Source organism: Mobula hypostoma, chromosome 9 (genome assembly GCF_963921235.1).
Source record: "Mobula hypostoma chromosome 9, sMobHyp1.1, whole genome shotgun sequence".
In the NCBI taxonomy this organism is placed as follows: domain Eukaryota; kingdom Metazoa; phylum Chordata; class Chondrichthyes; order Myliobatiformes; family Myliobatidae; genus Mobula; species Mobula hypostoma.
Window position 1 is genome coordinate 149539265 of NC_086105.1, and position 18789 is coordinate 149558053.

The 18789-nt window shown below is 44.1% G+C and overlaps 1 protein-coding gene across 1 annotated transcript in view; it reads right to left on the minus strand.

Moving 5' to 3' along the window:
* Nucleotides 1-3398: 3398 nt before the first annotated feature.
* Nucleotides 3399-18789, minus strand: part of atp6v0cb (ATPase H+ transporting V0 subunit cb) — a 29334-nt gene continuing 13943 nt past the window's right edge. Inside the window, exons 2-3 of the mRNA XM_063059454.1 lie at nt 12523-12706; nt 3399-4170 (exon numbers count right to left, since the gene is read on the minus strand). Coding sequence (XP_062915524.1) covers nt 3966-4170; nt 12523-12706 — 389 coding nt within the window. The 3' untranslated portion in view covers nt 3399-3965. The remainder of the gene's footprint in view (nt 4171-12522; nt 12707-18789) is intronic.

An 18789-nucleotide genomic window follows, 5' to 3' on the forward strand; every position in this document is an offset into this window, starting at 1 on the left:
CACTCAAGGGGTGCTCCCCACGCATGCGCAGACTGAGGTGGTCATTGACAAAACACTGTTTCAATGTAGTTGTTAGAAATCATGAGCCACTTCTGGATACTGGATTTTTTAAAAAAGCCTAAATTGGGAGTCTGGGTGTGATTACCACACAAACCAGGGAAGACAGAACAAAAGGTGATCTGGATATCCCACCTTGCTGAGAAGTGGTGAACGATTGTGGCGAAAGGTTCTGATGTGATGATTGTCCTTTTGGTACTGCAACACGAACCCATTCAGAATCAAAGTCAGGTTCAGTAACACTGGCAGATGTCCTGAAATGTGTTTTTGCTGCAGCAGTACAATACATAAAATCTATGAATTACAGCAAGTATATATAGAAATATTAAATTAAGTAGTGCAAAGTAATGAGGCAATGCTGGTAGATACAATATACATTCAGAAATCTGAGGCAGAAGGACATGTTGGTGATAAACTGTTCCTGAATCGCTGAGTGTGTCTTCAGGCTCCTGTACCACCTCCTCAATGGTAGCAATGAGAAGAGGGCATGTCCTGGGTGATGGAGGTTCTTAGTGATGGATGTTTCCTTGAGGCATTGCTCCTTTGAAGATCTCCTTGGCACTGGGGAGGCTAGTGCCCGTGACGGAACTGACGCAGTTCACAACTTCAATTCTGGACAGTAGCCCCCCCTTCCCCGCCCCCCCATACCAGACAGATGGAGATGGGGGGTGCTAAGATTCAAAAAAGATTTTTAAAAAATTGTTTTGTCACATGTACATTAAAACATACAGCAAAATAATTTTTTGTGTCAACAGCCAAGAGCCCGAGGATGTGCTGGGAGCAGCCCGCATGTTACCACACTTCTGACACCAACATGGCATGCCCACAGCTAACTAACCAACCCTAATCCGTACGTTGTTAGAATGTGGGAAGAAATCAAAGCACCCAGAGGAAACCCACACACACAGTCATAGGAAGAACATACCTACTCCTTACATACAGTGGCAGGGCTGAACATGAATCTTATAGCTATGCTGCTGTGGTATGGATTCAAACAAGTCCCTGGAAGAAAAGGCCACGTTCGTGTGGTGATCACTGAGCAGTGAGATCGAGGGTGTAGAGACTGGCATCATAGAATAAAGGGAAATGCACAGGGAATTGTCATCAATTGCTGGTTAATTATTAGCTTATGTTTTGGGGACATTTATAGTACAGGCTAATAACTAATATTTTTAAAGGCACAGCATTTAAATATCAGATTTGGATTCATTTATTACAAGTACATAGAAACAGAAAACCTACAGCACAATACAGGCCCTTCGGCCCACAAAGCTGTGCTGAATATGTCCTTACTTTAGAAATTACCTAGGGTTACCCATAGCCCTCTGTTTTTCTAAGCTCCATGTACCTATCCAGGAGTCTCTTAAAAGACCCTATTGTATCTGCCCATTCCACGCATTCACCACTCTCTGCGTAAAAAAAAAAACTTACCCCTGACATCTCCTCTGTCCTACTCCCCAGCATCTTAAAGCTGTGCCCTCTCAGGTTAGCCATTTCAGCCCTGGGAAAAAGCCTCTGACTATCCACACGATCAGTGCCTCTCATCATCTTATACACCTCTATCAGGTCACCACTCATCCTCTTTCACTCCAAGCAGAGAAGGCCGAGTTCACTCAACCTGTTTTCATTAGGCATGCTCCCCAATCCAGGCAACATCCTTGTAAAACTCATCTGCACCTTTTCTATGGTTTCCACATCCTACCTGTAGTGAAGTGACCAGAACTGAGCACAGTAGTCCAAGTGGGGTCTGACCAGGGTCCTATATAGCTGTAACATTACCTCTTGGCTCTTAAACTCAATCCCACGGTTGATGAAGGCCAATATACCGTATGCCTTCTTAACCACAGAGTCAACCTGCACAGCTGCTTTGAACGTCCTATGGACTATGACCCCAAGATCCCTCTGATCCTCCACACTGCCAAGGGTCTTACCATTAATATGATATTCTGCCATCATATTTGACCTACCAATATGAACCAGCTGGTGGTGCAGTGACATCAGCACTGGACTCCAGAGCGAAGGTTCCCAAGTTCAAATCCAGTCCATCTGTGCCCGGTTGAGTGTCGAGCTCGCAACTCGGCCTTGTAAAAAAAAAAACTGCACTGTGAGAAGGACGTGGGGGACCACTCACAGAATCTTTCCTCCAAGACAACCACTTGAAAAGTGGTTGCCGAGGCTCTGGCAGAGTATGGCACACACAAAAAACCTCACCCTCCACATCCTGAGACTGAGCAAGGATCTCTATCAGGAACACTGCCTATACAGGGCATTCAGCATTATCAATGATCCCCCCCGTAGCACTAGGACAAGGACCATGAAGATGTAAAACAGCTTCTGCTACCCAGGCTGCAAGACTACTGAATTCCATATCACCACCAGGTATCACACAAGTGCCAGTAGCATTATACTGTTACTTGGCATACATACACCTTATGCCAAATGTCTAACTTCTTGATATACTTTGGTAATATTACTTTGTTGGGTGTATCGTATACCTTGGTCCAAAGGAACATGTCTTGTTTGGCAGTTCCCTGTGTACAGTTTACAGTAACCAGCAGCCATGCAGAAGGCAGATTCAGGCTGCAGGGAAAAAAAATCAAAGCACTGTTGAGATACAGAAAGGCCACTTTACTCTTCTGTACAATATGGCCAAAGAGTTGTTTGTTTTAACAGTTTCAGACTTTCTGCAGTTCAGGAATGAGCAGTGCTGTCATTTTTGTTTAGAGGCACAGCAAAACAGCCCACACTGTCCAATCACACCCTTAGACTGTGGGAGCAAATGCAGGTAGTCAGAGAGGTGCTGAAACTGAACCCAGATTGCTGGTGCTGTAGCAGGTTCCTGCTCACCATTTCTTACAGCGCTGCCCCCAATTCAGAATCACATTTAATATCACTGGCACATATTAAATTCGGTGCTTGGCAGCATCAGTACACTGCAATACAAAATATTGTAATTTAGTAAATTAGTGCAAAATAGTGTGCCTTCAGGCTCCTATACCTTGGAGGAATGAGAAGAAGGTATGTCCTGGGAGTTGGGTTCCTTAATGGATGGATGGATGGAGGAAGGATACTTTCTGACAATGCCCTCAGTGGTGGGGAGGCCAGTGCCGTGGAGCTGGATGAGTTTACAACTTCCTATGGCTTTCCCAACCACCCCTCTCCCACCCCCAATCCTGTGCAGTGGCCCCTCCATGCCTGACAATGACACAACCACTTAAATGCAATTGTAAATAGCAAAATACAGGTGGGCAAATCCAGCACACTACATTCCAAGGATCTGCAACTCTACATTGTCAAATCAAAACCAACTTTAAATAAAATGGCAGACAACTTCTACATAGTTGAGGAATTTTTTTTTTTTATTATTTGGAAACATCAGAAATGTGAAACCCAAATTTGGGTGCACACCTTATGAGTAGGCATACATTCTACCACTGGGAACATTGACATGTGCGTCAGGGTGTTAAAAACACAAGTAGAACTCACTCCAATACCAGCACACAAAAGGACTATGATCAGATCCAATCTTTACCAATTATTACATCCAAGGAGATCTGAGCAAACACGATTACTGACAGTGCAACAATCTACTATATCATGGGGACTCCAGAAATCTTGCTTCATTATAATAATGGATGAATATTTTAAATCTTAAATAAAAATCCAGTGAAATGAAACTTACAATTCTAATTGAATCCAAGTGCTCCTCAACAGTAATATGAATTGGAAATTGCACGCATGTTCAGGAGCCACTACACCCAGCTCTTAAAACCAAATATCTAAATACACACACAGACAAGTCACTAACATTGTGCATTTACAAGAGATTTGACTACCAAATTGAGACAACTGTACACATTCTGGAGTTAAGACCATAAGAATGGAGCTGAATTTTATATTGCAGGGGTTTATTTGGTGGAGAGGATCAAAGCGACAATCAGGCCGTACAGACCCAACACTTCAGCAAAGATCAGGATGAGGATCATTCCAACAAATAACCTGGGCTGCTGTGCTGTCCCTCGTACTCCAGCATCACCCACTATGCCAATAGCAAAGCCAGCAGCAAGACCACTCAGACCCACGCTCAAGCCAGCACCCAGCTGGAGGAAGCTCCTGGAACACAAACAAAACACAGTTAAAGCTTTCACTGGTTGGGAGTCAGGCATCATCTATGGAGGGGAATTGATATTCAGTTGATATTCTGGGCAGAGGCCCTTCAAGACTGGAAAGGAAGGAGGCAGAAGCCAGAATAAGGTGGAGAAGGGGAAGGAGAACAAGCTGGCAGGTGATGATCTCCTTCAGTACATTCAATTCTTAGATTCCTTCTTCAGGCCTTTTTCCTCCATCCAGCTTCTCACTTCATCCTCCTCCCCTACCCACTAACCTTCCCCCACAAACTGGTCTCACCCAACACCTGCCAGCTTGTACTTCTCCCTCCCTGCCCTCACCCTATTTAGCTTCTCCCCCCTTCACTTCAGTCTTAATGAAGGGCCCCAACTTGAAATCAAAGCTTTGTCCTCCTCGGTAGATACCACCTGACAACTTCCTCCAGCATTGTTAATCTGGATTCCACCTTCTGTAGAACCTGTTTATGATTTGTCAATACAGTAACTGAGCACCTTCTCACATTAATGTGGTTCAGGCTGCCTCAGACTAACCCGAGTGGTGTGACACTGAGGCATGCCAGTTGCGTTTAAAAGCTTTCCTATTCAATTTCAATAGGCCAAACAGGCAGAAAAAAATCTCACTGCAGTGGGGAATGTTGCACATTTACATTTGGAATGAAGCCCATGTAAGAATGGGGCAAGTTTAAGGCCATGGAGATCAATTACTGCTGTACTAAAGCAGGTTAATAATCTACAGACAACTTACTCAAAACAAATTCTAAAGGATTGTGCAAAATGTTTTCAAATGGTGGATATGAGAGGATGTGGAATTAGACCTTGGTCCTATGCAGCGATGAGAATATGAATGTTTACTCCAGCAAATTCAACTAAGCACATCAGACAGCAAGTGTAATTTATTCAGTGGAGAATTTACTAGTTTAATGAAACAAGCACATCTGGAAAATAGCCCAGAATTCAAACTATTGATCTTGCAAGAACTCCAATTATAGATTTTATCTTATGCTTACACAAAGTAAACCATAGAGCAGAGATCACATACAAACTCAGAGGCAAGGGTTGAGATCTATAACATATGCTGTCACTTAACCAGCACAAGGTCCTATGTACCTGGATGATGGGCATGTGGAAATATCCAGAACATCTATACCCAATACCAAACTAGATTCCCTCAGTCAACTAATTCAGAATGAGGAATACTGGAGTCCCCTACTCTTATCAAATGTTGGTAAAAGCCAGCAAGGTTTAGAGCCAGAGGACCAAAGATATTCTGCTTAGTGGTACCTTACAGAGCATGTTAATTTTCCTGGTCAGTCAGTCAAGGGGACAAGAACAGATTAGGCCATGGCCCATCAAGTCTCACTTGCCATTCCAACAGCTAATGAATTGTCCCTCAATCCCATTCTTTGCCTCTCCCCACAACCCTTGACACCCCAACTAATAAAGAACCCATCAATTTCAGCTTTAAATACACCCAATGACATTGCCTACACAGCCTTGTAGCAATGAATTCCAGATCCAGCAACCTCTGGGTGAAGAAATTCCCATCTGTTCTACAGAAACATCCTTCTATTGAGTCTGTGCCCTCTGGTCCTAAATACTCCCCTCAGTACCCACCCACAGTAAACATCCCCTCTGCATCCACCACCTAAACTTTTCAATATTCATAGGTTTACAATGAGACCCCCCCATTCTCCTATTAGAAAAGTAATTTCTCATAGTAGCAAGCTTCACTGAGTGACAGTCATGATCATTCTCTTCCTCTCCACCACCCCCATAACAAACCAGGCAAGGCACAGATGGGCTTGCCAGGCCAGTGAGAAGTGTGCCTGATCAGTTCTGTACTTTGTCCAGGCTACAGGCCCATTACCAAGTCCATGTAGGCTGAAGAACTAGATCCAATTTTCTCCCCAGACTGGCAAACCTGGCCATAGAAATAATCTCTGCTGTGGGAACATACAAGGCAGCATGGCTTTACCATGTTGGTGAGTCAGCCCATGCATCTCAGCACTAAGCAGCTATACCAATCACCTCTGTACACCCAATACTCCATGCTCCCCAATGACATGGAGATGCTGGATCCACATCAAATTTTATAACATGCTATGCTGTAAAAATCTTCCTGCACTTTATTCTACAATGACTCATTCCATTAGCTATTTCATTCCTGGAAATCTATCCTCTGTGCCTGGTACTAACTCAATTACAGTACTGTAAATTCAAAGTAAACTTCACCAGAGGTTAATAAGATGGCTGAAGAACTTCAACACAAACATTTAAACAAGAAAATAGCACGAGCACATCCATTTAGTAATGAAGCTCTATACTCCAAGATGGCCAAGTAACATTAGTACATTGCTCATTAACCAATTTCCCCCGGGATCAAGTATGACTATGACTATTAACTCTTTCCTCCAATAATACAAAGTAGAAGAGTCCCCAATCTCATTTGTCCCACAAGGGCACACACTCAATATCCAATTCTTAGGCCATGACCTTCATGTTACTTAAACATGATAAACCCAAAAATGCTCAGATCCAATGAGAAGTGTCAGTACAACAGCTGAGTGCTCACACCCATGTGAAGGTAGTACTGCAACGTTTCACAGGACAATGGCAAATCACAAGACACCCCAGTGTGGCACCCCTTCCACCGTGGAGCTCAGCAGCACTGACTAGTCAAATAACTCGTCCAGGTACCATACCAACAGCCATTTCACTAAAAGCAATGCCATCAAAACACTGGCTCCACATTGTAATGAGCAAATGCACCTTTAGGCTCATTCACCCAATCGCTCAATTACAAACTTAAAATTGCTTCCTCCATATAGTTAAAAGACCAACTGCAGGAGTATTGAGGCCATGATCACCCAGCACCAGCTGCAGTGGCTGGGGCACGTGATAAGGATGCCCCCATGTCGGCTACCCCGCAGAGGGTTATACGGCCAGCTACATCATGGTCGACGCTCAGCTGGAGGGCTGAAGAAGTGCCTTGAGGATCAGATGAAGAATGCTTTAAGTGCAAGATCAGACCCGAGGACCTGGAGGATGTTGCTGCTGACCGTACCACTAGGTGACAGCTGTGTAGGGACGGAGTTCATATTCTGGAGATGGAAAGAACAACCAGAAGACAGCAGAAGAGAGCCAGGAGAAATGCAGCCATGGTTGCCACCACTACCACATATACATGTCCTACCTGCAATAGAGCTTGTGGGTCCAGGATAGGACTGTATAGTCAAAGATCTCACTGTGAAAGGAGTGGATGTCATCATTGGATTTTGATGGGACAACCAAAGGTTGCCCCAGTATCCCAGGGATATTTATATAGTGGATTCCAGTTAATTGGGCCCTCAGTTGATGCAGCTGCTTATTTGGGACAACTCAAAGAACAAAAACAGAAAATAGTTGGAATTACCTTTGCTTATTGGACACTATACTGCTTAATAGGGGCAGGAGGCTGTTGCCAAACAGTTCCCAACTAGCATCACATGTGCCCACTTGTGTGGCCATTACACTACACTGTGCTTAGAACAGTTTAAATACTGTCATTTGCACGTGTTTAAAAAGCAGTGTTTTTTTTGGTCATTGATAGTTGGAGAGATACAAGCAGCAAGACATTTCAGAATTGTTTGCTTACTGCAGTTTCAAGTATCCAAGCTTGGAGATGTCAGAATCAGCCAGGACTGAAAAATGAAACCACTTTACTACAAGTTAGGTAGAAACCACAAAGAATTTAAAGGTATGGACAATCACCTTGAAAGTTACAACAAAAAAAAATCGAGGATGCAATAATTGACAGCATTGTATGAAGGCAGTCCGTTATCTACACTAGGTGTCTGTGCTGACTTTGCTCATTTACTGTCAAAGGAACAGCGTATCAGCACACTGGATAAATAGGAATGAATAAGCAACTGCCCGATTAACCAAAGGCCCAACTAACAAGAATCCACAGTAGAAATGTCTCCAGGTTACTGGGGCAACCAGTGAACAAAGGATCTTTTAACTATAGAGGAAGCAATTCAAGTTGTTTTGTAATTTAGTGATTGATCGATTGGCCATAAAGGTGTATGGAACTGTTCAGCCAACCCCTTAACCTACTACAAGATCAATCTGACTCTTTGCTCCCACACAACTCATTTTTCTATCATGTGTATACCCAGGAGTCTTAAATGTCCCTGATGCATCTGCCTCTACCACCATTCCTGACAGCACGTTCCACATACCAAACTTACCTCTGGAGGAAAGTATTGGGGGGGGGGCACATCAGTCATCTTAGTTATGCCCCTCATATTAATCATTTCAACCCTGGGGGGGGGGGAAAAATCTGACAATCCACTTGTTTTAGATCACAAGACAGGAGCAGAATTAGGCCATTCAGCCCATCAAGTTCACTCTGCCATTTCATCATGGCTGATCCCAGATCCCATTCAACCCCATACAATTGCCTTCGTCAAATCCCTGGATGCCCTGACCATCAGGAAACTATCAACTTCCACCTTAAATCTTCACATGGACTTGGCGTGAGAGTCTACACAGACTGAGTCTACGGCAGAACATTCCAGAGATTTACTATGGCTAAAAATCTTCGTTACCTGTTCTAAAAGGTCACCCCTCAATTTTGAAGCTGTGCCCTCCAGTTCTGGATAGCCCCACATCCTCTCCACATACCCCCATCTAGTCCCTTCAACATTTGGTAGGTTTCAATGAGATCCCCCTGCATTCTAATAAATGAAGTGAGTACAGGGCCAAAGCTGCCAAACACTCCTTGTTAACCCCTCAATTCCTGGAATCACCCCCATGAGCTGCCTCTGGTCTCTCCAATGAGAACACATCCTTTGAGATATAGGGTCCAAAACTCTTGACAATATTCCTAAGTGTGGCCTGACACATCTTAAAGGCTCAGCATCATTTCCTTGCTTCTATTTTTATTCTCTTTGAAATAAATGCCAACGTTGCATTTGTCTTCTTTACCACACTCAGCCTGTATGGGAGTCTTGCACAAGGATTCCCAAGTCCCTCTGCATCTGATGTTTGAACCTTTTCCCCATTTAGATAGTCTACACTATTGTTCCTTTTACCAAAATGCACTATCACACATTTCCCAACACCATTTCATCTGCCACTTATGCCCATTCCTCCAATTTATCCAAGTCCTGCTGTGTTCACATTGCTTCCTCAGCACTACCTACCCCTCCACCCATTTGTATCATCTGCAAACTTTGCCACAAAGTCATCAAGTCCATTATCCAAATCATTGACAGTTTGAAAAGTAGCAGTCCCAATACCACTAGTCACTGGCAGCCAACCAGAAAAGTCCCCTTTATTCCCACTTACTGCCTCCTGCCCGTCAGTCACTCCTCTATCCATGCATCTCTCCTGATAGTATTTCATCTTACTGAGCAGCTTCATGTGTGGCACCTTATCCAATGCCTTCCAAAAATCCAAGTAAATGACATCCACTACCTCTTTGCCAACCCTGCTTATTACTTCCTTAAAGAACTAACAGATTTGTCAGGCAAGATTTCCCTTTACAGAAATCATGCTGAGTTCGATTTATTTTACCCTTTGTCTCCTAGTACCTCGAAACCTCATCCTCTTATAGACTCCAACACTTTCCCAACCACTGAGGTTAGGCTAACTGGCCTACAATTCCTCCTTTTGCTTCCCCTCCCTTTAAAAAGTGGAGTGGTATTTTCAATCTTTCAGTACTCCAGGACCATGCCAGAATCAAGTAATTCTTGAAAGATCATAACCAATGAATCCATTATCTCTTCAATAACCTCTCAGGGCTCTGAGATGTAGTCCATCTGGCCCAGCTGACTGACCCACCTCAAGACCTTTGAGTTTGCCTAGCACTTTCTCCCTTTGTAATAGCAATGACACCCACTTCTGCTCACCAACATTCCGACCTCTGGCATAGCTAGCATCTTCCACAGTGAAGACAGGTGCAAAGTACCCATTTGGTACATCTGCCCTTTCCTCCCCCGCCCCCCCCCCCCAATTATTACCTTTTTCTTGCTACTTAGAACAACTTCAGTAATCTAGCTAGAGCCTGAAAGCTCCGACAAAGTTCTTTTGGAAAATGTCCAGATGCCCAAGTCACAGGGAAACACAAACCAAGGCCAAAACCCTATATGACATGACAACTGCAGCCCAGTGGTTTTTAACCCATCTCTGCTAAAGACTTGGGGGTTAACACCTGTCCAATTGATGTTAGTACTAGTCACTAAACTATAAAGCACTGGCAAAGCAGATACACTCAAGTGACTAGCTACCACACACTCACAGCACAGAAACAGGTCCATTGGCCCAACTCAACTTTGCAAACCATGGTGCCCACCTAGTCAATCCCTTTGCCTGTATACAGGCTTCCTATGTACCCATCTTGTGTCCTCACTTCTATTTTCCTCTGGAAGTTCATTCCATACTGATCACTGTGGGGAAAGCACACCACTCAGTCTCATTTGTCACCCAAACCCTACACCCTCTAGTATTTTAAATTCCCTACCACAGAACGCAACTGTGCAAGCATGTCACCCCAAAATGTTGTGCTGACCTTCCAACTTGCTCCACGATTAGGACCGCTGCTTTTTACGATGTATGTTAATGATTTGGACTACGGTATTAATGGATTTGTGGCTGTTTGCAGATGATACAGAGATAGGTGGAGGAGTGGGTAGTGTTGAGGAAACTGAGCCTGCAGAGAGACTTAGATGGTTTAGGGGAATGGGCAAAGTGGCAAATGAAATACAATGTTGGAAAGTGTATGGTTATGCACTTTGGTGGAAGAAAGAAACTGGCAGATTATTGTTTAGATGGGGAGAGAATTCAAAATGCAAAGGGATTTGGGAGTCCTTATGCAAGATACCCTAAAGGTTAACCTCCAGGTTGAGTCAGTTGTGAAGAAGGCAAGTACAATACTGGCATTCATTTCTAGAGGTATTGAATAAAAGAGCAGGGATGTAATGTTGAGGCTCTATAAGGCAAGCAACACACATCAAAGTTGTTGGTGAACACAGCAGGCCAGGCAGCATCTCTAGGAAGAGGTACAGTCCTGACAAAGGGTCTCGGCCCAAAACATCAACTGTACCTCTTCCTAGAGATGCTGCCTGGCCTGCTGCATTCACCAGCAACTTTGTGTGTTGCTTGAATTTCCAGCATCTGTAGAATTCCTCATGTTTGCTCATAAGGCACTTGTGCAACCACACAGTATTGTGCGCAGTTTTGGGCTCCCTAATTTAGAAAGTATATACTGACATTGGAGAGGGATCAGAGAAAATTCACAAGAATGATTCCAGGAATGAAAGGGTTACCATATGAGTAACATCTGGCTGCTCTTCAGCTGTATTCCCTGGAGTTCAAGAGAATAGGGAGGCTGGGGGAAATCTCATAGGAAGGCCTGAACAGATTAGATATGGCAAAGTTATTTCCCATGGCAGGGGAGTCTAGGACAAAGGGCATGACTTCAGGATTAAAGGATGTCCTTTTTGAACTGAGAAACAGAAATTACTTTAGTCAGAGGGTGGTAAATCTATGAAATTTGTTGCCACCAGCAGATGTGGAGGCCAAGACATTGGGTGTATTTAAGGCTCTGATTAGCTAGGGCATCACAGGGTATGGGGTGAAAGCAGGGGAGTGGGGATGACTGGAAGAATTGGATCAACTCATGATTGAATGGTGGAGCAGACTTGATGGGCCAAATGGCCTACTTCTGCTCCTATATCTTATGGTCTTATGATTAATTTACTCAACTCCCCTCACCGTAATGCTCTTTCATCCACGAGCATCTGGATAAATAATGTAACAAAGACAACCCTCCTCGGCAGGCCCATGACAGATCAACCACCAAATCTGATCAAGCTCTGATATTCCACTAGCTATGGCCATCAATATGCTCAATTTCTGGCAATCACTGTTCTCATCTAATTCGTGACAAATATCTTAGGTCCACACCACATCCCCCAGTTCAAACTTTGTTCCTTTGTCCTTTTGCACATATTTCAGCCAAAGGCTTTTAAAATTGATGACCCAGCTATTATTGCCCATTAGCAGGTCTGTAATCCTCAATTTCCTTTAGACATGGGAGTAGTTAATATGATAAAACCATAAATACTTTAAAGACAATCAGGGCCATACTTTTAGAAGACCGCATACAAAATGGAATAAAAACTTAACATTGTTATGAGCACACAGCAAGGATTACTGAATATTTCATATTAAATATTAAAAGATGCTGTACATGGGCTCAATGAATAGACTACCTTCCACACCTGTTCATTTTGATGCTCAGAAACAAACTTCATTTAATACAAGACAGTAGATATCTGACCCAGATACTTACTTAAATAATGTTATCTTTTCTGTGAGTGAGTTGGCAATTAATACTGCCACTACCAGTCCATAGATAGCAATGATACCTGCCATGACCACTGGAATGATGGATTTCATGATTAACTCAGGCCTCATGACCGACATGGCCGCAATTCCTGTACCACTCTTAGCTGTCCCATAAGCCGCTCCTAGGGCTAAACAGAGAGAAAAAAATCAAACACTGGCTCACACCAAGTTTAATACCAGTTGTACAAGATGCTGGATTTCATAATTTGTAGAAAAAAGGACACACTGGTGCATTAGTCAAAAACTTCTAGGTAGCTTTGGTAGTGGGTTGTATGGCATGCCCAGGGAGGGGTAGCACCTCAAGTGAAGGGCTCGCTTTTGGGTCCCTCTGGACGCCCCGCTCTGTGGCCCCAAATAGCTGTTTGCATGCAACAGCAGCTGCACCCAGTACTCTGCTTCAACAAGCAGGTTAAACCAGGTGGGAGTAGCTGGTGAGATGGGGACATGCCAGTCAGCTTCAGTGGACTGGGCAGATGAGACCAGTGGCCAGGAAAGTGGTTCTGCAACACTGGACAATGAAGGGTATTACAAGGCACAGAAGCAGACATGGTCATCCACAGCAAGCAGGGCAGACTGCTATTTGCGACAACTACACATCACTGCACCCAGACTTGAGGTCATGAGAATGGAACTGTCCTAGTACAAAGGCTTTTCCACTTTAAAAACTCTCGTACAGGTCTCGTTGTTGGATACGATGGACAACCAACATTAGGTAGCAAGTCAGAACAATGGGAACTGGAAACAGCAGCTTGAGAAATTCTTAGTCTATGCAATTCAAGGTGTACTGGATCTGCAAATCTACATCTTCCATAGGAAGGTGGCAGATGGTAATGATCTGTGACAGAAGGACTGATCTTCATTACTACCAAATCAATTCCATTTTTACCAGCACACCATCTGCAACAGGACTCAATGAGAAACTTCTGAAAAATCCTACACAGTCCAAAGGAAATTACGCAGTTTCTTCTCAACCAATCCCTTTGTAGAAACATCTCCATTTTGACCTGTTGCATGTGATGCAATTAGAAAAGTACATTAACTATTTCATTAAGAGCTACGATTTGCCATGTCAAAGACTGCAGCAGATTTCTACAGATACAGTGGACAGCATTCTATCTGTTGCATCACCATCTGGTAAGGAGGAGCCACTACACAGGATTGGAAAAAACCGCAGAAGGTCAAACTCACCCAACTCTATCATAGGCGATTGCTGCCCCAGCATCAAAGACACCTTCAGAAGGCAATGCCTCTGCAAAGTGGCATTCATCTCCAAGGACACGCATCACCCAGGGGAGACATCCACTCATGGCTACCACCGAGGATGTACAGGAGCCTGAAGACGCCGTTTTAGGAACAGCTTCTGCCCCTCCACCAGATTTCTGAAAGTTCCATGAACACTGCCTCACTGTTTTGCACTACATTTCTTACTTAAACTTACTTCAGCCTTCATAAATCAAGTTCAGGAGATGGGATGTTACATTAAAGTTCTGCAAGATGTTGGTAAGGCCCAATTTGAAGTATTGTATGCAGTTTTGGTCACCTACCTACAGGAAAGATGTAAACAAGGTTGAAAAGAGTACAGAAGTAGTTTACAAGGATATTGCCAGGACTGGAGGACCTGTGTTATATGGAAAGATTGAAAAGGTTAGGACTGCACTGTTCAGAATGTAGACGATCGAGAGGAGATTTGATAGAGGTATACAAAATTACAAGGGGGCATAGAATAGATAGGGTAAACAAGCATTTTTCCAGAGGTTGTGGGGGACTACAACCAAAGGTCATGGTTTAAGGGTAAAGGTGAAAAGTTTGAGATTGCCAGCACAAGTGTCCATGTGAGCACAATTTCACTGTTGGAGACATTTGGATAGGTATATGAATAGTAGGGATATGGAGGGCTATGGTCCCGATGTAGGTCGATGGGAGTAGACAGTTTAAATAGTTTCAGCATGGACTAGATGGGCCAAAGAGCCTGTATGCATTACCACTATGAGATAGTGTTAGTCTGGATGGGCTGTTCAATGACCCTGATCACAGGACAACTTACATGACCAATTAATCTACAAACCAGTAGTTTCTTGGACTGCAGGAAGAAACCGTACCTGGAGAAAACCAACATATTCCACAGGGAAGTACAGACTGCTTACAGATGACAATTGAACTCCAACTCCAAGCTGTAATAGGTGGGAGAAGATGGCAGCGCATCGCGTGTGCGCAGCTCTCCGGTGAAAAATGATGTTGTATCTGTTAAATAGGGACCGTGGACAATTTCTGATTTGATGGAGATAGATATAGAAACATAGAAAATAGGTGCAGGAGTAGGCCATTCGGCCCTTCGAGCCTGCACCACCATTCAGTACGATCATGGCTGATCATCCAACTCAGAACCCTGCACCAGCCTTCCCTCCATACCCCCCCGACCCCTTTAGCCACAAGGGCCATATCCAACTCCCTCTTAAATATAGCCAATGAACTGGCCTCAACTGTTTCCTGTGGCAGAGAATTCCACAGATTCACCACTCTCTGTGTGAAGAAGTTTTTCCTCATCTCAGTCCTAAAAGGCTTCCCCTTTATCCTCAAACTGTGACCCCTCATTCTGGACTTCCCCAACATCGGGAACAATCTTCCTGCATCTAGCCTGTCCAATCCCTTTAGGATTTTATACGTTTCAATAAGATCCCCCCTCAATCTTCTAAATTCCAACGAGTATAAGCCTAGTTCATCCAGTCTTTCATCATATGAAAGTCCTGCTATCCCAGGAATCAATCTGGTGAACCTTCTTTGTACTCCCTCTATGGCAAGAATGTCTTTCCTCAGATTAGGGGGCCAAAACTGCACACAATACTCTAGGTGTGGTCTCACCAAGGCCTTGTACAACTGCAGTAGTACCTCCCTGCTCCTGTACTCGAATCCTCTTGCTATGAATGCCAGCATACCATTCGCCTTTTTCACTGCCTGCTCTACCTGCATGCCCACTTTCAATGACTGGTGTATAATGACACCCAGGTTTTGTTGCACCTCCCCTTTTCCTAATCAGCCACCATTCAGATAATAATCTGTTTTCTTGTTTTTGCCACCAAAGTGGATAACCTCACATTTATCCACATTAAATTGCATCTGCCATGAATTTGCCCACTCACCTAACCTATCCAAGTCACCCTGCAGCCTCTTAGCATCCTCCTCACAGCTAACACTGCCGCCCAGCTTCGTGTCATCTGCAAACTTGGAGATGCTGCATTTAATTCCCTCATCCAAGTCATTTATATATATTGTAAACAACTGGGGTCCCAGCACTGAGCCTTGCGGTACCCCACTTGTCACTGCCTACCATTCTGAAAAAGTCCTGTTTATTCCCACTCTTTGCTTCCTGTCTGCCAACCAATTCTCTATTCACATCAATACCTTACCCCCAATACCGTGTGCTTTAAGTTTGCACACTAATCTCCTGAAGAACTGAAAGTGTTTTGACCAAAAACACACGACGATTCTTCCCCATTTCCACTTGAAACGTTTTATCCAGACTTCCTCCAGCAGATTGTTGTATCACAAATCACGTGAACATCGTCGTCTAGTGCGCAATGCCTCAAATAACCCCCAATATGATAATTCCTTTCCTTTTCTAACTACTGCCAAGTTTTAAATGTTCATAAGTTTTTTTGATTAGTCTGCCTAGCATCATTTACTTTTTTGTTGAAAAATAGAATTGACTTACTTTGAAGTCTGTCAAGTAATTTTGATCGTGAAACCGTCCCTTTTCCTTCCCACTCTGCCTTTGCTCTTAGCTCATCTGTATAACTGCACATGAGATACCCACTAAGAATGTGTATTAGACATGAAAGCACAGAGGAACATCTGGAGAAATTTCTGAAATGCCCGTCCGCTGCTGTCGTTACTGTGGGGTCGAGAATCTTTGAGGGTAGGCCTCAAAATCCCCGGCCTTGCCTGCTTTTGGCAACCGAGAAAGAGGTCAAATCACTCAGACAGAGCTGATGCTTAGTACTCAGTGTTGAGAGCCGATCAGAGCTCAAAGTTTTTGGATGACTCAGAGTCAGACTGTGGTCGGCATGGCAGGGAGAGTTTTTCCTCCCCTCTCCCATCTGCATGAGATGTGGGACATTTGAGAAACTTTGAACTTTACTGTGCTCATGGACTTTCTTCTTCAAGTTATGGTATTGTGCACTGTTGTAACTATATGTATAATTACGTGGTTTTGTCAGTTTTTTCAGTCTTGGTTTGTCCTGTGTTTTTGTGACATCACACTGGAGGAAATAATGTATCATTTCTTAATGCATGCATTACTAAATGACAATAAAAGGGGACTACGTGTCTTCATAATCTAATAGCATTGTGCTATCTGTTACACTACCAGAGAAATAGCAGATAGGTTAACCCAGATGTGCAAGAGGATCCATTTATTGAAGTCTAATGCAGGAGTAAATACAGAGAATGTCAGAACCCTTGGCAGACATTGTACAGATGGATCTTAGGATCCAAGTCCATAGCTCCTGACAACCAGTAGGTAGGATTAAAAAACCAGTATGCTTGTCTTTTCCAGTCAGGGCCTTGAATAAAACTTGGAAGTCACACTGCATCTGTACAAAACTTTTGTCAGGCCGCAATGGAAAGGACTGAATTAGATAGGAGGCTAATGAAGCTCACATTTCCTAAACCAGGGGTTCCCAACTTTATGCCATGGACCAATACCATTAAACAAGCAGTGCATGGACCCTAGGTTGGGAACTCCTGGTCCAAGAGGTGCAATTAGCATTTCCCATTACCTGCTACAAAGTTCAGTCAATTTGTTAAAGAACCAAAGTATTATCAAAGTACAATTGTCACCATGCTACCGAGATTAATTTTCTTGCAGGTATTAACAGAAAAAACAATGGAAAACTGCACACATGACAATGTGAAAAAGACAAATTTCAAATACAAAAATATAAAAATAATCAATAAGGAACACCTTAAAAGTCAGCCTATAGGTTGTGGAATCAGTTCAGTGTTGCGAGATTGAAGTTAACACCTCTGGCTCAGCAGTCTGATGGTGAGGGGTTACAGCTGTTCCTGAACCTGATACTGGTCCCAAGGCTCCTGTACCTTCTTCCTGATGGCCATAGAGGAGGAGATAACCTGGACGGTGGGGGGGTCCTTGATGTTGGATGCTGCTTTCCTGCAACAGCTGTTAGATGTGCTCAATGGTGTGGAGCACTTTACCCATGATGGGCTGGTCTGTATTCACTACTTTCTGTATTTGAGGGCTCTATACCAAGCGTGAATCAACCAGTCAATATACTGAAAGTACAAGGGAAAGAGTGACGAGAACTGGTCCGGAATGAAGTAAGGGCAGCTGTGGAGGAGGAGAGGACCAGCAGAGCAGTGGCAATGAAACAGCAAGGAGCCTGAACCAAATGGGAGCAGGTGATCGAGCGAAAGATCATGTGGAATGATCTCTGGAAGGTGGATCCATACCACATCAAGTTCCTTATCCAGGCTGTTTATGACGTCCTTCCTAGCCCATCCAACCTGCACTGCTGGGGCCCTGCAGAACGACCAGTTTGCCCCCTCTGTGAGAAGACCGGTACGCTAGAGCATATTCTGAGCTGCTGCCCCAGAGCTCTTGCAGATGGCCGTCATCGGTGCTGGCATGATCAGGTCCTCTGGACAACTGCTGCGACAATCTGCAGCACCCTTAACATCTGCCGGAAAACAAGTCCGGTCAAGAATACCATCTGCTTTGTCAAAGAGGGGGAAAGACCAACAGAACACCAGAAAGCAACCGGGTTGTTCTTCACTGCGCAGGACTGGAAGCTGAAAGCAGACCTGGGAAAACAGCTGCAGTTTCCTCCCCACATCACAGAGACTACATTGCGGCCCGACATTGTGTTGTGGTCCGACTCATCGAAGCATGTTCTTATGTTTGAGCTTACCGTGCCTTGGGAAGAACGCATGGAGGAGGCCTACGAGCAGAAAAGAGCCAAGTATGAAGATCTGAAGAATAACTGCTAAAGAAGAGGCTGGAGAGCAAAGTGTTGGCCCATGGAGGTTGGGTGTCGTGGCTTTGCAGGCCAGTCACTCTGCAAGGTACACACTGCACTTGGAATCACAGGAGAGAGAAGGAGAGCCATTTCTGCCACCACAGATGCAACAGAGAAAGCATCAAGATGGCTCCGGATAAAGAGGGCAGATCCGTGGGATGCTGCTGGGGCACAGGCTG